The following is a 21,303-nucleotide window of genomic DNA, read 5'->3' as shown; positions in this document are numbered from 1 at the left end:
CGGGGAGGGTGGAGGGAGGGGGGTTCAGGATGGGGAACACGTGTATAACTGTGGCAGATTCATGTTGATGTATGGCAAAATCAATACAATATTGTAAAGTAATTAACCTCCAATTAAAATAAATTTATATTAAAAATAAATAAAAAAGAGGAACAAAGAAGATGAAGCAAATAAAAACCAAAGTACAACATAGCTTACTTAAACCCAACTCTCCCAATATTTACATCACATGTAAATGGAATAAACATTTCAATTATAAGTACACTTTATATATTCAAGAACGTAAAGGAAAGCTTGCAAATGTTTAAGGGGATAACACAAAAGATATAAAAAAGATCCCTGTAGAGATGAAAAATACATAAAATGGGAGTAACAGATTACAAACTGCAGAAGAAAAAGACAAGTAAACTCAAAGACATAGTAATAGAAACTATCCTAAATGAAACACAGAAAGAAAAAAGACCAAAAAATAATGAACAGAGCATCAGTGAGTTGTGGGACAACTTCAAATAGTTTAATGTACATAGAGTTGGACTACTAGAAGGAAAGAAGGACAGAAAAATATTTGAAGAAATAATAGCGATTTTTATAATTTGATTAAAATCTACAAACTCACACTTCAACAAACTGAAAGCTGAAGAAACATGAAGAAAACTGAAGTATATTATAATGAAATATCTTAAAACCAATGATAGAAAAATGTTAAAAGCACCCAGAGGGGGAAAAAGACACATTATACATGTAAAAGCATCAATGGAATTGTTGTCAGAAACAACATAAAAGACAGTGATGAAATATCTTTAAAATACTGAATGAAAAACTTAATGTAAAATTCTATTCTGTGAAAATATCTTTTAAAAAAAAGGAAATGAAAGACTTCAGATATACAAATACTGAAAGGATTCATTATTAGCAGACCTACAATGCAAGAAATTTTAAAAGATGTCCTATAAGCAGAAAGAAAATGTCACCAGATGGAAATCTGGACCTACAGAAAAGAATGATGTGAGTTATAAGAAATATTAACTACATGGGTTAACAGAAATTATGTTTTTTTAACTATTTAAATCTCTTTAAAAGATAACCAACTGCTTAAACAAAGAAAACAACAGAAAGAGAAGGTGAGGGGAAGAAAGAACAGATGGTACAACAGGAAACAAACAGTAACATGGCAGATTTAAAATCTTCCCACACAGAAAACTTCAGGCTGGGACTGCTTCACTGGTGAATTCTTTCAAATAACTAAGGAATAGATAATTTCAATAGTACTAGCACAAAAACTCTTTTGGAGGACAGAGAGATGCAGGTAACACTTTTCAACCTGTTTGTTGGAGCCAGCATATCTCTGATACCAAAGCCCCAAAATAAAAGTAAATGACACACCAATGTCCCTCATGAACAAAGATGCAAAATTCCTGAATAGGTTAACAGCAAATCCAGTAAGATATTATATAAAAAGGATAATGGATAATGACCTTGCAGGAATGCAAGGCTGGTTTAACATTCAGAAATAAATATTAATTTAGTAAGTTAAGTTCAGTAATATTAACTGAATAAAAGAGAAAAACTATATAATCCTCTAAGTAAATAGAGAAAAAATATTTGATAAAATTCATGAATAACTTTCAAATGAGGCACTGAAAGAACTTCTTTCATCTGATAAAGTGTACCTATAAAGAAAATCTACAACAACAGAATTGAAAATACTGAATCTTTCCCCACAAGATGTGCTCCATGCAAAAATGTCTATTCTTATGACTTGTCTTCACTATCATGTAGGTTCTAGTCAGTGTAATAAGACAAGGAAAAGAAATAAAAAGCAAGCATCTACCAAAAACACCAGTAGAATAAGTGAATTTTGCAAAGTTGCAGGATATAAACCAGGTCAATATATAAAAATTAACTTCATTTCTATATATGAGAATAAACATTGGAAAACAAAATTTTTAAATTTATAATAGAACACAAAACCATGAAATTCTCAAAGGTAAATTTCACAAAGTATGTGCAAGACTTGTATACAAAAAACTAAAAAACACTGGTAAGAAAAATTAAAAAATTCTATGCAAAGCAGAGATATGCCAGGTTTATGCATAGGAAGACTCAAGGCTGTCAAGATTCCCAAATTTCCCTAAATTGACTTATTAAATGCAATCACAAAGACACATTAAAAAAAATAAAAGGATGGAAAATAACAGGCATATTCTGAAACATAAATGGAAATGCAAAGGACCTAAAACAGTGAAGACAATCCTGGAGAAGAACATAGTGAAGAACTTAGGGAATTCTATAAAGCTCAGTTAGCAATACAGTGTGGTACTGGCATAAAGGCACACAAACAGACTATGGAACAAAATAAAGAATACAGAATTAAAGCCCAAAGAGAAGAATGGATAAACAAACTGTGGTTGGTAGATTTATACCATGGAATATGCAGTACAAAAAATAAAAATAATAAATTATTACTACACTCAACAACATGGACAAATCTCATAGGCATACTGGTGAGTGAAAGAGGCCAGACACACAAAAAATAGATAACATATGATTCCATTTTTCTATACATTCTAAGAACAGGAAAAAACACTATCTAAGGTGATGTAAAAAAAGGTCAGACCTCTGTTAGGGATTGTTAACTGCAAGAGGCATGAGGCAGTTTTCTGAGGTGTTGATAGTGTTTTATATCTTGATGTATGTCTTGATCTAGGTGGTGTTTGGGATTCCCTGGTGGCCCAGTCGTTAAAGAATCCGCCTGCAATGAGGGAGACATGGGTTTGATCCCTGGGTTGGAAAGATCCGCTGGAAAAGGGAAAGGCTACCCACTCCAGTATTCTGGCCTGGAGAATCCCCAAGGACAGAGGAGCCTGGTGGGCTGCAATCCATGGGGTCACAAAGAGTTGGACATGATTAAGCAACTAAGCACAGCATAACACAGGTGTTATTTACATGGGTATATTGCTGTTTAGTTGCTAAGTTGTGTCTGACTCTTTTGCAACCCCATGAAACTGTAGCCTGCAAGGTTCTTCTGTCCATGGGATTTTCCAGGCAAGAAAACTGGAGTGGGTTGCCATTTCCTTCTCCAGGGGAATCTTCCCTACCCTGGGATCAAATTTGTGTTTCCTACATTGCAGGTGGATTCTTTATCACTGAGCCACCTGTGAATCCTGTTCAGTTCAGTTCAGCTCACCTCAGTCATGTCCAACTATGGACTGCAGCACACTAGGCTTCTCTGTCCATTACCAACTCCCAGAACTTATGCAAACTCATATCTACTGACTCGGTGATGCCATCCAACCATCTCACCCTCTGTCTTCCCCTTCTTCTCCCACCCTCAATCTTAGCCAGCATCAGGGTCTTTTCAAATCAGTCAGTTCTTCGCATCAAGTGGCCAAAGTACTGGAGCTTCAGCTTCAGCATCAGTCCTTCCAATGAACACTCAGGACTGATTTCCTTTAGGATGGACTGGATGGATCTCCTTACAGTCTAAGGGATTCTCAAGAGTCTTCTCCAACACCACAGTTCAAAGGCATCAATTCTTTGGCACTCAGCTTTCTTTATCCTCCATCTCTCACATTCACACATAACTACTGGAAAAACCATAGCTTTGACTAGATGGACCTTTGTCAGCAAAGTAATGTCTCTGCTTTTTAATATGCTGTCTAGGTTGGCCATAGCTTTTCTTCCAAGGAGCAGGCGTCTTTTAATTTCATGGTTGCAGTCACCATCTGCAATGTTTTTGGAGCCCAAGAAAATAAAGTCTGTCACTGTTTCCATTGTTTCCCCATCTATTTGCCATGAAGTGCTGGGACCATATGCCATGATCTTAGTTTTCTGAATGTTGAGTTTTAAGCCAACGTTTTCACTCTCCTCTTTCACTTTTATCAAGAGGCTCTTTAGTTCTTTGCTTTCTGCCATAAGGGTGGTGTTATCTGCATATCTGAGGTTACTGATATTTCTCCCAGCAATCTTGATTCCAACTGTGCTTCATCCCAGCCGGCATTTCACCTGATATACTCTGAATAGAAGTTAAATAAGCAGGGTGATGATATACAGCCTCGATGTACTCCTTTCCCAATTTGGAACCAGTCTGTTGTTCCATGCCCAGTTCTAACTGTTGCTTCTTGACCTGCATACAGATTTCAGATCTCAGGAGGCAGGTCAGGTGGTCTGGTATTTCCATCTCTTTCAGAATTTTCCATAGTTTGCTGTGATCTACACAAAGGCTTTGGTGTAGTCAATAAGATAGAAGTAGATGTTTTTCTGGAACTCTCTTGCTTTTTCGATGATCCAGTGGATGTTGGCAATTTGATCTCTGGTTCCTCTGCCTTTTCTAAAACCAGCTTGGGATTGGAGTGAAAACTGACCTTTTCTAGTCCTGTGGCCACTGTTGAGTTTTCCAAGTTTGCTGGCATATTGAGTGCAGCACTTTAACAGCATCATCTTTTAGGATTTGAAACAGCTCAACTGGAATTCCATCACCATGAACAGTATGAACCCCATGAACAGTATGAACCCCATGAACAGTATGAAAAGGGAAGCCTGCTACAGAGGTATAAACATATATATATATATATATAAAATAACTGAGCTGCACATTTATTAATAGTACACTTGCTGTACTTTGCTGTATTTGTTACTCTTCCATAAAAAGAGGCAGCAGTTAGTTCATTAATACCTTTTATTATTCTGGGTCATTTAGTCAACAAAAATAAGGCGCTTTTTTTTTTTTTTTTTTTTTTGGAAAAGTGAAGACTCTATTGGTACTGGTCAAACACAGGCCACTCCAGCTAAATAAGGTCATTTTCAGGGATTAAGGGGGCTTCCCAAGTGGCTCAGTGGTAAAGTATCTGCTCACCAATGCAGGAGACACCAGTTTGATCCTTGGGTCAGGAATATCTCCTGGAAAAGGAAATGGCAACCCACTCCAGTATTCTTGTCTGGGAAATCCCATGGACAGAGGAGCCTGGTGGGGCGATAGACCATAGGGTCGCAAAGAATCAGACACAACTGGGTGACTAAATAATAACAACCAGGGATCAAGAATAACCAAGAGATGGACTGAGTGAGGGAGTGACAGTCACTCAGTTGTGTCCGATGGACTGGAAGTACCAAAAAATCTGCCAGCAGATTTACAATCAGATAACGTGTCTTCCCTCTTTGCCCCCAAGTAATGGTTTACAAAGTGAGACATTATAGAACCCTGGTGTTTTGACTTCCTGTATGGTGGCACCCTTCCTTCAATTTCCATGTACTTTGGCTAAAGACCGCACTATTCTCCTAAGACTCACTGTTAATAGATGTCACTATAAAACTAACAATAACAATAAACCTTTAAATAGCTCTTACTATATATATGACACTGTTAGGGACTTTGCATGCATTGTGTGCTTTAACCCTCAAAATACTATGAAGAAGATATATCTACATTTTATATACGATGATTGGAGGCACAGAGAGGTTAAGTAACTTGCCTAAGGTCACAAAACTAACAAGTGGCAGAGATGGGATTCAGTCTCAGGCAACAGACTCTAGAGCTTGTGCTGTAAACCACTACAATCTAGCTGTCAGTAAGAATGAACAAGATCACTCATTTTTATCTGTTTTAAGATGCAAACTTCTACTCTTCATGTAAATTTGTAGATCCAAACTGTGACTGATCTCTGCCCTCCTTCTATTCGTTATCTATTCATTCCTTCTATATCTATCATCTTTCTTCAAAACTTTCATCTGCTAACCAAATGGAAAATGCAGAGACACACATTAATTGCAGCAAGAGTAGGTTACAGGGACATGTCAGTCTCTGCCTCTTGCTTAATGCAAAGAAAAGTCAAGCTCTCATGGTAAGCAAGAAAGTGACTTTACTGTCAGGTTTTCAGCATTCATCATGGGTCACAAGTGGCCTGTACTTTTGTTCTCTGTGTTACAAAATGTACACTTCTACACAGCTGAAGTTAGGTAGGCACCAATCCAAAGCTTTTAAAAAAAACTATTCTTTCATACTGAGTATATTTTCCAAACAAAAGCTTGCTTAATAGCTATTAATGGGTTGTGGGTTTTTCTATGCCTCATGTTATCCTCATCATCACAAAGTAGTCAGGTAACAGGGGTTAGAAAGGAAAAAAAAAACTCCACTAAAGTATCGATTTTAAGACATTTCCCTATTATTTTAGCCATTAACCACAGTATCTCTACTTTACAATACTATCATATCCCATACTTACCGAATCCACAAGATTTTCTGTTTTATCTATTAACAATTCCAATCTTTCACCTCGTTGAGCTACCAGATCTGAAAATGTTGGGGAAAAAAAAATATCATGTTTATATCACAAAACTGCTAATTCTGGCTTTAACACAAATCAGATTTTAATTATAGTTGGTATTCTTGACAACTCATATTTACTACAAAAGCACTTAAATCTTAAAGAAATAAAAGACTGTACTCAACTCTGGCAGACATAAGGGTTTCCCAGGTGGCTCAGTGGTAAAGAGTCAGCCTGCCAAGCAGGAGATGCTGGTTTGATTCCTGGTTAGGAAAGATACCCTGGAGGAGAAAACGGCAACCCACTCCAGTTTCTTGCCTGGAAATTCCATGGACAAAGGAGCCTGGAGGGCTATAGTCCATAGAGTTGCAAAGAGTCGGACAAGACTGAGCAACATCAGACACAGACAGATAAATGAATGGGCATGACTGTGTTTCAGCGAAACTTTATGTAGAAAAACAGGCCAGATTTGATGCAAGGGCTGTAGTTTGCAAACACCTAAATGAAGGGTATGATCTGAGAGTAAAAACAAATGAGAGGTGGACATTTCCAGAATCACAGTGTGAGGTCCTCCCTAGAGTGTCTCTCCAATAAAACCATCACAACTGGTAAATTAGAAAAACAAACAAACAAAAACAATTCAAAGTCTGTGAAAACTGTGACTGTCCTAAGGGCATACAGCAAATGGAGAAACATTTATACAAGAAAATCAATGAACTCTCAGTGAGAACAGTGAGAGTCTCGGGCATTTGAGCCACGATCTACTTCATCCTTCAGTTCAGTGAAATGGCAGCTCTACTTCTGGCAAATAAAGCCTGGGAGCTCTCTTTTCCCTCAGGTCCCATTCAAAATTTATGATTTCTCCCCATGAGGGGCAACTCATCAGCATTTCTCCTTCTGCCTTACCCCAGCCCTAGGTCCGTGAGGCAGAAGCTCTATTCGAGCATGGCATAGATGGTAGGTGTGAGGGCTCCTCCCTCTATCAAGCCCCCCCTCGCCCCCCCGCCACCCGCCACACACACACACAGGGCCGAAGCTCTACCACAGGAGGCAGGACAAGAACCCTGGGCTGTAAGTGCCCCTGCCCGGACATAACTCACAGAGCAGAGGTTCCACACTGGGAGGGGGCAAGCCAAGAAGACCGGGGTTACCCAGCACTCCAATAGCAGAGCAAGGGTGTCACTCTAAGAGAAGCACTTCGTTGCCCGTATCCACAGCACAAGGGCAGTGGTTCATAGATTGTTCCCACGGGGAAAGGCAGGCCTTAGGAACAGATCTTCCCTGAGAGTTCAGACTTTATTTGGAACAGAGTATGGGCAAGTTCAAGCCTAAGGGTGCTGCTCAAAAACAATGTTGTACACCCATGGCTGATTCATGTCAATGTATGGCAGAAACCACTACAATACTGTAAAGTAACTAGCCTCCAATTAAAATAAATCAATTAATTAAAAAATATAAATTTTAAAAAAACAATGAAGATTTTGGATGTAATCAATGACAATGAGGCTGGTAGCTTCATGGGAATAACAAGTTAAACTATGGGACAGCTGGAAGTTAACAGAGTATTTGGGGAAGAATCAGCTAAGAAGAGCCCTCCTGAAGTCAAAACAAACACCTAAGACTAGCCACAAAGACAAGGGAACACAAACCTAATTAGATCACTGGAGGAATTTGTCTGGGGAACTGTGAGAAAAATAAAAATAGAGCAACTAGCCTGCAATTAGTGGAGGCTAACAGCTAGGTGAGTTACTACAAAGGCAGGCTTAATAGGGAGATCAGGAAAAGAAACCAAGAGAGCTCTGTCATTCCAGGGTGACTGTGGGCATGCCCAAGGCTGTTCCCTCTGAGAAGTGACACTGGAGGCTGCACACTGTGGGAGAAACAGACTTCAAAGAAAAAGTCCAGCCAAGTCACTATACAAGTAAACAACAAACCCTGGGAGTTGGGAAAGAGAGCCCAGAGTTGCTACATTATCTAAACTGTCCAATTAAAATATATATAAGAAACAGGAAAGTGTGATCCAGACACAGGAAAAAGAACAGACATTAGACACCTGAGGAAGGGTGAGCTCAGCTGTTTCACTCAACAAGAGAATGCAATTAGAAATCAGTAACAGAAGAAAAACTTATGAGATGAAGTAAAAGCAGTGCACAGAAGAAAATTTATAGCAGCAAACACCTACATTAAAGAGAAGAAAATAGTATAGACTGAACTGCGTCCCTACAAATTCATATAATGAAGCCCTAACCCCTAATTCAGAGATGGGGCTTTTGGGAAATCATTAGGTTTAGATAAGGTCATGCAGGATTATGATGGGATTCATGTCCTTCCAAGAAGAAACACCAGAGAGCTTGTTCCCTATTTTATTTCCAGCCATCTGAGGACACAGTGATAAGGCACAATCTGCAAGCTGGGAAGACAGTTCCCACCAGGACCCAACCATGCAGGCACCCTGATCTTGGATTTCCAGTCTCCAGAACTGTGAGACAATCACTTTCTGTTGTTTAAGCTACCCAGTCTGTGGTACTTTTTATAGTACTCTAAGTTGACTAAGGGGAGAAGGCAATGCCACCCCACTTCAGTACTCTTGCCTGGAGAATCCCATGGACGGAGGAGCCTGGAAGACTGCAGTCCATGGGGTGGCTAAGAGTCGGACACAACTGAGTGACTTCACTTTCACTTTTCACTTTCATGCACTGGAGAAGGAAATGGCAACCCACTCCAGTGTTCTTGCCTGGGGGATCCCAGGGACAGGGGAGCCTAGCGGGCTGCCGTCTATGGGGTCGCACAGAGTCGGACATGACTGAAGCGACTTAGCAGCAGCAGCAGCAGCAAGTTAACTAAGACAAAAGATCTCAAATTAATAACCTATCTTTTTACCTTAAGGAACTGGAAAAAGAAGAGCAAACTAAATCCAAAGCTAAAAAGGGGAAGAAGATAATAAACATTAGAGCAGAAAAAGTATCAGCAAAACAACAGAGAAAATCAATGAAACCAAAAGTAGGTTTGAAAACATCAACAAATCTGACAAATATTTGCATAAACAGACCAAAAAAAAGAAAGAAAATTCTCAAATTACTAAAAAAATCACTATCAACTTCACAGAAATGAAAGGGATCCTAAGAGAATACTATGAACAAGAGTATGTCACACATTAGAAAAATGAAATGGATAAATTCCTAGGAAGACACAAACCACCTAAACAGACTCAAGAAGAAACAGAATATCTGAATAGAGCTACAACAAAGAAAGAGATTCAATCCGTAATTCTTAAACTTTGCACAAACAGAAATACAGGCACAAATGGCTTTAAGGGTGAATTCTACCAAACGTTTCAAGAATTAATATCAGTTTTCACAAATTCTTATAAAAACAGAAGAAGAGGGAATACTCAAAACTTATCTGATGATGTCAATAACAGTCTAGTATCAAAACCAGATAAAGATATTACAAGAAAATAATACATCAATATATCTTATGAATATACATAAAAAAGCCCTTAGTAAAGTACTGGCAAAATGAATCCAGCAATATATAAAAACAATTATAAACCATGATGAAGTGGCATTTGTTTCAGAAATGCAAGGTTACTTTCATACTCAAAAATCAATGATTGCAATGTATTAATAAAATAAAGGAAAATACAACATGAACATCTCAACAGATGCAAAAAGCACTTGATAAAATCCAACACCTTTACATGATAACCCAACAAACAAAAAATAGAAAGAAACATCCACAATCCAATGAATGGCATCTGTGAAAGACCACAGCTAACATCATACATAACTGTGAAAGCTTCCTAAGATCAGGTATAAGACAAGCATATCCGCTGTTGCTGCTTTTATTCAACACTGTACTGGAGGTTCTAGTTAGGGCAATTAGACAAGAGAAAGAAATGAAAATTATCCAGACTGGAAAGGAAGAATTAAAACTCTATTTTCCAATGGTATGATCCTGTATATACAAAATCATAAGGAATGATTAAAGTAAATGAGTTTAACAAGGTTGTACAAGATCAAAATACAAAAACCGACTACATTGCTATACAAAAAGCAATGAAAAATCCAAGCATGAAAGAAAAATTCCATTTACAATAGCATAAAAAATGGGAACAAGGCAAGAAAGATGATGGAAGAGAAATATTATTAAAAAGAAATAATTCTGCTCATCAAAAATGGTAAGAAAGACTTTATTCAAGACTATTGCAACAGGGACTTCCCTGGCAGTTCAGTGGTTAAGACTGTATGCTTCCAATGACGGTGCATGGGTTTGATCTGTGGTAGGGGAACTAAGATCCCACACACCATGTGGTGCAGCAAAAAAACAAAAAGACTACTGCAATAGAGGATAGAGATTGAGCTCAACTCTGAACATAACAAGGAAAAGTGGGATGATGTCAGCAACATAGTAGCATAAGACATTTCTTCTTTTCTCCCTCCTTTTAAGCAACTAATTATACATCTATCCATGAACAAGAGTCTCTCTGTTAGAATTTTGGGGTCCAGCATCATATGCCAAGGGCCCTGGGAGGATTCTTATCCACCTGTACATTGGTAACAGGCAGACAGACCATCACACAGGCTGTAGAATCAGCAGGACTCATGATCTGCCCCAACCCCTCTTGGCCATGGTGGGGTTAGGGAAAATCTGAATAGTGCTGACTTGGGCAGGCACCCAAGGACAAAAGAGAATTAGTAGAAGTTCAGCCTTGCTGAGGTAGAGTCCAGCATGCCACTTGAGCAAAACAAAACAAATCTGAGGCTGGATTTCCATGACTGTGGGGAGATGGAATGGAGGAGATCAGGGAAGAAGCAGGTAAGAATATCAAACACTATTAAAGGATATGGTTCCTGATTATTGTGTTCAGGACTTCAGCAGAAAGTCCATTCACAAGTTTATGGGAAACCCTCACCCCATGAGCCCTTCACCAGTCCCACAATCACCTGCAATGCCCAGAGTGCAAGACTCATACCTCCCCCTACTCTCCAGCTATCTCCTTATACATACTCCTGAGTTCAGTGGCAAGAGCAAGCTCCAATAAAAAGAGTGCTCTCAAAGTATCTTACCAGGGTCTATGTGCAAGGGAGAAACTATAAACTTGAGTTGTAGTGCTATCTTCAGCAAAACAAAAGAGATGTTTCTAGCAGACACCCTGGTGAGCTATAAAACCAGAGAAGACACAAAAGCTTAAAAATTATGCCACAAGAGGGAGCAAGAAGCATGGAGCATGGTATGTCAACACAAAGTCAGAGAAAATCCCAGATATAACAGGATTTATGAATAGAATTTCCCACCTGAAGGGAACTAATAAAGATGTGAGGAGAAGTCTCATACTTGCAGTGACACAAAACTCCAAGCAACATTAAGAATTAAGAAAACACATGACATCACCAAAAGATAATCATTCACCAACAGCCAAAATCAAAGACATAAAATTTTGTGATTTAGCTGATAAAAGAATTCAAAAGAGCAGTTTTGAAGAAACCAAACAGCAGCAAGAAAACACAGAAAGACAATTCAACAAAATAAGGAAAACAGTACATGAACAAAATCTGAATCTTAATGAAGAGATAGAAATCATGGAAAAGAACCAAACAAATTCTGGAGCTGAAGAATTCAATGAATGAAATAAAAAACGGAATACAGAGTATCTATCTCAGAATAGATTGAGTGGAAGACAGAACAAACGAGCTAGTGGATAGGAAATCTGAAGTTAAAGGATAACAAAGAAAAAATAATGGAAAAGAGTAAAGAAAGCCTATGGATCTACAGGATTCCATTAGACATACAAATATTAGAATAACTGGGGTTCCAGAGGGAAAAGAGAGGGATCAAAGGCAAAAAAGTAGCTGAGAACTTCCCAAACTTGAGGAGAGACTTGGACATCAAAATTCATGATGCTAATCACCCTATTGTTTTAATGCAAAAAGACTTTATTAAGATAAATCATAATGATATTGTCAAAACAACAAAGATAAAGAGAAATCCTAAAAGCACCCAGAGAAAAAGACTGTGACCTAAAAAAGAATCCCCATTAGGTTATCAGCAGTTTCTCAGCTGAAACCCTACAAGCCAGGAGAGAGCAGACTGACACATTCAAAATGTTGAATGAAAAACATTTCCAGCCAAGAATAGTACAGAAAAGTTATCCTTCAGATATGAAGGAGGAATACAGATATTCCCAGACAAACAAAATCTGAAGGATTTCATCACCACCAGACTCACAATGCAGAAATGCTGAAAGGAAAAGATGTTAATTAGTGACATGAAAACATATAAAACTATATAATACACTGGTAAAGGTAAATGCGCTGATTTAGAAGACTAATTCTGTAATATGATGGTGTCAAAGTTAAAGCAAGAGTATTAAAAATAACTACAGCTACTATAATTTGTTAATGAATACACAATATAAAAAGAGGCAAAGTGTGATAGCAAAAATATAAGAGGGACAGAAAATGAGTGGAGCTTTTGTATGCAAAATTAAGTTGCTATCAGTTTTAAATGGGGTGCTTTATCTATAATATTCTTTATTTAAGCCCAGTGGAAGCCATAAAACAAAAATTTGTATCAGACTCACAGAAGACAAAGAAAGGGGAAATAGAGGACACTGCTACAGAAAATTACCAATTTTTAAAAAGTAAGCATAAATAGAGGAAAAAAAGGAGCAATCAAACTACAAAACAGCCAAAAAGCAATGAATTAGATGCAATCAGTAAGTCTTTTCATATCAGTAATTAATCAAACTATAAATAGACTGAATTCACCAATCAAAAGGCACAGAGTGGTTGGACAGATTAGGGAAAAAAAAGAAGACCCAACTATATACTGCCTCCAAGAGACTCACTTCAGACTGAAGTACACACACAGACTCAAAGTGAAGGAATGGGAAAACATATTCCATGCAAGTGGAAACCAAAAGAAAGTGGGGATAACTATACTTAATATCACACAAAATAAGACTGTACATGGAATTCTCTAGGCCAGAATACTGGAGGAGATAGCCTTTTCTTTCTCCAGGGTATCTTCCCAACCCAGGAATCGAACCCAGGTCTCCCACATTGCAGGCGGAGTCTTTGCCACCTGAGAAACAAGGGAAGCCCCCAAAAATGTTACCAAGAGATAAATAAGGTCATTATAAAATAATAAAGTACACCAGCCCCAAGCATCCAGTATCATGCATCATACCTGGACTGGCGATTCATTTCATATATGATATTATACATGTTTCAATGCCGTTCTCCCAGAGGGATGGTATGGGGAGGGAGGTGGGAGGGGGGTCCAGGATGGGGAACACGTATATACCTATGGTGGATTCATGTTGATGTATGGCAAAACCAATAAAATATTGTAAAGTAATTAACCTCCAATTAAAATAAATAAATTTATATTAAAAATAAAATAATAAAATAATAAAGTAATCAATTCATTAAGAAGATATAACAATCATACATCAGAGAACCTAATTATCTTCGGCTAATATTGAAAGATCTGAATGGAGAAACAGACAATACAATAATATTCAGTTCAGCTCAGTCGCTCAGTCATGTCAGTATCTTTGCAACCCCATGAATCACAGCACACCAGGCCTACCTGTCCATCACCAACTCCTGGAGTTCACTCAAACTCACATCCATTGAGTGGGTGATGCCATCCAGCCATCTCATCCTCTGTCGTCCCCTTCTCCTCCTGCCCCCAATCCCTCCCAGCATCAGGGTCTTTTCCAATGAATCAACTCTACACATGAGGTGGCCAAAGTATTGGAGTTTCAGCCTCAGCATCAGTCCTTCCAATGAACACCCAGGACTTATCTCCTTTAGGATGGACTGGTTTGGTCTCCCTGCAGTCCAAGGGACTCACAAGAGTCTTCTCCAACACCACAGTTCAAAAGCATCAATTCTACGGGACTCAGCTTTCTTCACAGTCCAACTCTCACATCCATACATAACTACTGGAAAAACCATAGCCTTGACTAGACTGGCCTTTGTTGGCCAAGTAATATCTCTGCTTTCTAATACGCTATCTAGGTTGGTCATAACTTTCCTTCCAAGGAGTAAGCGTCTTTTAATTTCATGGTTTCAGTCACCATCTGCAGTGATTTTGGAGCTCAAAAAATAAAGTCTGACACTGTTTCCACTATTTCCCATCTATTTCCCATGAAATGATGGAGCCATGATCTTCGTTTTCTGAATGTTGAGCTTTAGGCCAAATTTTTCACTCTCCTCTTTCACTTTCATCAAGAGGCTCTTTAGCTCCTCTTCACTTTCTGCCATAAGAGGGGTGTCATTTGCATATCTGAGGTTATTGATATTTCTCCTGGCAATCTTGATTCCAGCTTGTGCTTCTTCCAGCCCAGTGTTTCTCAAGATGTACTCTGCATATAAGTTAAATAAGCAGGGTGACAATATACAGCCTTGACATACTCCTTTTCCTATTTGGAACCAGTCCGTTGTTCCATGTCCAGTTCTAACTGTTGCTTCCTGACCTGCATACAGATTTCTCAAGAGGCAGGTCAGGTGGTCTGTATTCCCATCTCTTTCAGAATTTTCCACAGTTTATTGTGATCCACACAGTCAAAGGCTTTGGCATAGTCAATAAAGGAGAAATAGATGTTTTTCTGGAACTCTCTTGCTTTTTCCATGATCCAGCAGATGTTGGCAATTTGATCTCTGGTTCCTCTGCCTTTCCTAAAATCAGCTTGAACATCTGGAAGTTCATGGTTCATGTATGGCTGAAGCCTGGCTTGGAGAATTTTGAGCATTACTTTACTAGCGTGTGAGATGAGTGCAATTGTGCAGTAGTTTGAGCATTCTTTGGCATTGCCTTTCTTTGGAATTGGAATGAAAATTGACCTTTTCCAGTCCTGTGGCCACTGCTGAGTTTTCCAAATTTGCTTGCATATTGAGTGCAGCACTTTCACAGCATCATCTTTCAGGATTTGAAATAGCTCAACTGGAATTCCATCACCTGCACTCGCTTTGTTTGTCATGATGCTTTCTAAGGCCCACTTGACTTCACATTCCAGGATGTCTGGCTCTAGGTGAGTGATCACACCATCGTGATTATCTGGGTCGTGAAGATCTTTTTTGTAGAGTTCTTCTGTGTATTCTTGCCATCTCTTCTTAGTATCTACTTCAATACCCTACCTTCAGCAATGAATAGGTCATCCAGACAGAAAATCAAAAAAGAAACAGTGGATTTGAAACATACATTAGACCAAGTGAACCTAACAAACATGTAAGAAACATTCCATCCAACAGCAGCAGAATACACATTCTTCTCAAGTGCACACAGAACATTCTCCAGGATAGACTACATGATATAACACAAAACAAGTCTTAACTAATTTAAAAACACTGAACCATACTATCTTTTCTGTCCACAATGGCATGAAACTAGAAATCAATACTAAAAGGAAAGTTAGAAAATCTTCAAATATGTGGAACCTAAATAACACACTCCTAAACAACCAATGGATCCAAAAATAAATCAGAATGGAAATAAAAATTTAAAAAAACTTCAAACAAGTAAAAATGGAAAGACAACACACTAAAACCTATAGGATGGTGTAAAAACAGTCTGAAAGGGAAATTTATAGTGAAAAATGAATATATCAAGAAATTAGAAAGCTTTCAAATAAGCAACTAAACTTTACAATTCAAAGAATTAGAAAAAGAACAAAGTAAGCCCAAAATTAGCATAAGAAAGGAAATAACAAAACTTATGGTGGAAATTAACTGAAATAGAGGCCAAAAAATGCAACAGAAAATACCAAGAAAACTATGAACTGGTTTTCTGAAAAGATAAACAAAATTGACTAAGCTTTGGCTAGACTAAGAGGACCCAAATAAATAAAACCTGAAATAAAAGAGAAGACATCACAACTGATAGCTCAAAGAATCATTAGAGACTACTATGAATAGTTATGGCTTCCCTGGTGGCTCAGAAGGTAAAGCGTCTGCCTACAGTGGGAGAGACCCGGGTTCGATCCCTAGGTTGGGAAGATCCCCTGGAGAAGGAAATGGAAACCCACTCCAGTACTCTTGCCTGGAAAATTTCATGGACTGAGAGGCTCCTCAGAGCCTGGTAGGCTACAGTCCATTGGGTCACAAAGATTTGGACACGACTGAGTGACTTCACTTCACTTATGAATGGTTATATGCCAACAAACTGGATAACCTAGAAGAAATGAAATCATTTCTAGAAACATACAGCCTATCAAGACTGAATCAGAAAGAAATAAACTATGAACATTCTAATAATGAATAAGGAGACTGAAAGTGAAAGTGAAAGTCACTCAGTCATGTCTGCCTCTTTGCGACCCCATGGACTATACAGTCCATGCAATTCTCCAAGCTAGAGTACTGGCGTGGGTAGCCTTTCCCTTCTCCAGGAGATCTTCCCAACCCAGGGATCGAACCCAGGTCTCCTGCATTGCAGGTAGATTCTTTACCAGCTGAGCCACAAGGGAATCCCAAGAATACTGGAGTGGGTAGCCTATCCCTTCTCCAGGGGATCTTCCAACCCAGGAGTTGAACCAAGGTCTCCTAAGGAGACTGAACCAGTAATCAAAATCCCAGTACCAAACAGCTTCACTAGTGAATTCTACCAAATATTTAAAGAAAAATGAATGGCAATTCATCTCAAACTCTTCGAAAAAACTTAGAAGGGAACACTCACAAACTCATTTTACAAGGCCAGCACTACCCTGATATCAAAGACAGATAGGGACACTATGAAAAAAGGAAAACAAATCGATACTCTTGATGAATATAGGTACAAAAATTCTAAAAAAAAAAAAAATAATACCAAATTGACTTTGACAACACATCAAAACAATCACCATGACTAGGTGGGATTTATCCCTAGGAAGGAAGGATAGTTCAACTACACAAGTAGTTCAACAATACACAAGTCAATACATGTGATATACCATGTTAATAGAATGAAAACTATTTATGATCATCTCAAAAAATGCAAAAAATACAACTGATAAAATACAGCATAATTTCATGACAAAAACTCTCAACACTTGAATACTGAAAGAACTTACTTCAAAATAATAAAGGCTATATATGTCAGACCCAGTGTTTTAACATCATACTCAATGGTGAAATATTGAAAGCATTTCCTCTAATATCAGAAACAAGACAAGAATGCCCACTTTTATCACTGTTATTCATAAAGTACTAGAAATCCTAGTTAGAGGAATCAGACAAGACAAAGAAATAAAAAGCATCCAAAATGAAAAGGAAGAAGTAAAATTGCCATTATTTAAGATAATATGATATTATACATTGAACATCTCAAAGATTCAAACAGAAAACCTGTTAAACTAATCCATGAATTCAGTCAAGTTGCAGGATGTAAAATCAACATACAGAAACCAGTTGTTTCTACATAATAACAAAATATCAAAAAAGTAACAAAACTATCCCAATCACAATAATATAAAATAATAAAATATTTAGGAATAATTTTAACCAAGGAAGTAGGAGGCGGTCCTAAGATGGCAGAGGAATAGGACAGGGAGATCACTTTCTCCCCCACAAATTCACTGAAAGAACATTTGAACGCCGAGCAAATTCCACAAAACAACTTCTGAATGCTGGCAGAAGACATCAGGAACCCAGGAAGGCAGTCCATTGTCTTCGAAAGTAGGTAGGACAAAGTATAAAAGATAAAAAGAGAGATAAAATAGGTAGGGATGGAGATCTGTCCCAGGAAGGGAGTCTTAAAAAAGAGAAAAGTTTCAAAACACCGGGAAACACTCTCTCTGGCAGGTCTGTGGCGAGCCTTGGAATCTCAGAGGGCAAAATAACCGGGAGGAAAAATAAATAAATAATTAAAACCCACATATTACGTGCCTAACAGCAACTCCCAACAGAGCAGCAGCCCAGATGCTCGCATCCCCCACTAGCAGGAGGGGCTAGACAGGGAGGCGAGGGCTGCATTGCATAGGGTAAGGACTGGGCCTGAATGCCCTGATGGCATTCTGAGGGAACCAGCTAGAGATAGCAATCCAGACTGTGGGACAGCTATCCAGTGAAAAGCCCTAACCTAAGACACCACCAGGCCCACTCACAGAACAAAGGACTAAGCAGAGATAGCTGGCTGCGGACCGGCCCATTTCCCGCTAGAGACAGGTAGGCAAGAGCAGCCAGAGCTGGAAGGGGGCAATCACAGCCTCTGAGAGGCATCCTATACCGAACTGCAAGCAGATTTTGTTGCTAACAAGACTTCATGGGATTCTGGACTGTCGATATCCGCCGGGATGGTTGCAGCCAGAGATCAACTCCCCAGAAGAGACACACAGCACACCTGAGAAGGCATGCCCATTGTATACCCAGAAAACCAAGCAGCTGGGATGAGGGAGGTGATAAGTCGCAGTGCCCACCTGGGGGCGACTGTGCTCACCAAGCACCTTGTCACCTGAGCTGCTAGGACCGGAGACACGCTCAAAACACAGGCCCAACCAAGTCTGTGCCTTTGTGGAGTACCTGAAAAACTGAACCTGAGCAGTTTAGACCTGGGGAGTTCATGCAACCCAGGGCCTACGTCAGAGTTCCCCACAGAACAGCCTAGAGCCTGAACAATGTAGACTGGGAAAGAACACATGCTGTAAGCAGGGGCAAACCCAGTGTGGCTGAATCACTGTGAGCACACAGCAGGGATATTTGTTTGCAGTGTTCCTCCCTCCCCATAGCATTACTGAACAAGTGAGCCTAAAAAAAGTGACCACCACTGCCCCACCTTGTGTCAGGGTGGAAATTAGACACTGAAGAGACCAGCAAACAGAAGAAGCTAAAATAAACATAGGAAAATGCTTTGGAAATGACAGGTGCAATATATTAAAACCCTGTAGTTAGCACAGACTACATAGCAAAGGGGTCTATAGACCTTGAGAAGAACAGCCGGACCAAGGAACTATCTGAAAATGAACTGACCCCACATTGTCCACAAGAGCTCTAGAGAAAGTCCTAGATGTATTTTAATTATTATCATTTTCTAAATTAAAAAAAGTTATTTTTCAGTCCCCTATTATTCCTTTAACTTTCATTTTTATAATCTACTATTACCTTGAAAAAAAAGACCCTATTTTTAAAGCAAACTTCATATATATAAATTTCATGATTTTTGTGACTTTGTGTTTTTTTAATATTGGATTTATCAAATTGCCAACATCCACTGGATCATGGAAAAAGCAAGAGAGTTCCAGAAAAACATCTTCAGCTTTACTGACTATGCCAAAGCCTTTGACTATGTGGATCACAATAAACTGTGGAAAATTCTGAAAGAGATGGGAATACCAGACCATCTGACCTGCCTCTTGAGAAATCTGTATGCAGGTCAGGAAGCAATAGTTAGAACTGGACATGGAAGAGACTGGTTCCAAATAGGAAAAGGAGTGGGTCAAGGCTGCATATTGTCACCCTGCTTATTGAACTTCTATGCAGAGTACATCTTGAGAAACGCTGGGCTGGAAGAAGCACAAGCTGGAATCAAGATTGCCAAGAGAAATATCAATAACCTCAGATATGCAGATGACACCACCCTTATGGCAGAAAGTGAAGAGGAGCTAAAGAGCCTCTTGATGAAAGTGAAAGAGGAGAGTGAAGAAGTTGGCTTAAAGCTCAACATTCAGAAAACGAAGATCATGGCATCTGGTCCCATCACTTCATGGGAAATAGATGGGGAAACAGTGGAAACAGTGTCAGACTTTCTTTTTTGGGGCTCCAAAATCACTGCAAATGGTGACTGCAGCCATGAAATTAAAAGACGCTTACTCCTTGGAAGACAAGTTATGACCAACCTAGATAGCATATTCAAAAGCAGAGACATTACTTTGCCAACTAAGGTCCATCTAGTCAAGGCTATGGTTTTTCCAGTAGTCATGTATGGATGTTAGAGTTGGACTGTGAAGAAGGCTGAGCTCCGAAGAACTGATGCGTTTGAACTGTGGTGTTGGAGAAGACTCTCGAGAATCCCTTGGACTACAAGGAGATCCAACCAGTCCATTCTGAAGGAGATCAGCCCTGGGATTTCTTTGGAGGGAATGATGCTAGAGCTGAAACTCCAGTACTTTGGCCACCTCATGCGAAGAGTTGACTCATTGGAAAAGACTCTGATGCTGGGAGGGATTGGGGGCAGGAGGAGTATGGGATGACAGAGGATGAGATGGCTGGATGGCATCACTGACTCGATGGACATGAATCTGAGTGAACTCCAGGAGTTAGTGATGGACAGGGAGGCCTGGCATGCTGCGATTCATGCGGTCGCAAAGAGTCGGACACGACTGAGCGACTGAACTGAACCTCTACTCTAGATTCTTAATCTTTGATTTTTGATATTTGTTATGAACTTTGTACCTTTAAGAACCCAATCTTCAGTACCCATTTTTACTCGGCAGCGAGATCACTGGTCTGATTGTTGTCTCCCCCTTTTGACTTTCCTTCTTCTTCACCAGGTCGCTCTATCTCCCCTCTCCCCCTTTTCTTCTCTACCCAACTCTGTGAATTTCTTTGTGTGTTCCAAGCTGTGGAGAACACTTAGGGAAGGGATTACTGGCAGGATCTGTCTCTCTCCTTTTGATTCCATTTATCCTCCTGGACACCTCTGTCTCCTTCCTCCCTCTTCTCTTCTCTGTGTTAACTCCATGAACATCTCTGAGGGGTCCAGACTGTGGAGAGCAAAGGGAAGTGATTACTGGCTAGCTTGCTCTCTCCCCTTTTGATTCCCCCTCTTCTCCTTCTGGAAACTTCTATCTCCCTCCTCCCTCTTCTCTTCTCCATGTAACTCTGAGTACCTCTCCAGGTGTCCCTCACTGTGGAGAAACTTTTCATCATTAACCTAGATGTTTTATCATCAGTGCTGTATAGATGGAGAAGTCTTGAGGCTACTCTAAGAATAAGACTGAAAACCAGAGGCAGGAGGCTTAAGTCCAAAACCTGAGAATACCAGACAACTCCTGAATCCAGGGAACATTAATCGATAGGGGCTCATCAAATGTCTCCATACCTACACTGAACCAAGCACC

General features: G+C 39.3%; 1 protein-coding gene across 3 annotated transcripts in view; it reads right to left on the bottom strand.

The window, feature by feature from the left end:
• The window catches only part of VAMP7 (vesicle associated membrane protein 7), an 86,196-nt gene that overhangs the window by 11,282 nt on the left and 53,611 nt on the right, over positions 1-21,303 (bottom strand). For all 3 annotated transcript variants that reach the window (XM_012106120.5, XM_012106119.5, NM_001166204.1), the window contains one exon: positions 6,222-6,289. In XM_012106120.5, coding sequence (XP_011961510.1) covers positions 6,222-6,289 — 68 coding nt within the window. The remainder of the gene's footprint in view (positions 1-6,221; positions 6,290-21,303) is intronic.

Source organism: Ovis aries, chromosome X (genome assembly GCF_016772045.2).
Source record: "Ovis aries strain OAR_USU_Benz2616 breed Rambouillet chromosome X, ARS-UI_Ramb_v3.0, whole genome shotgun sequence".
Classification (NCBI taxonomy): domain Eukaryota; kingdom Metazoa; phylum Chordata; class Mammalia; order Artiodactyla; family Bovidae; genus Ovis; species Ovis aries.
Note: the sequence above shows the minus strand (reverse complement) of the source record. Positions and strands in the feature narration are given on the sequence as shown.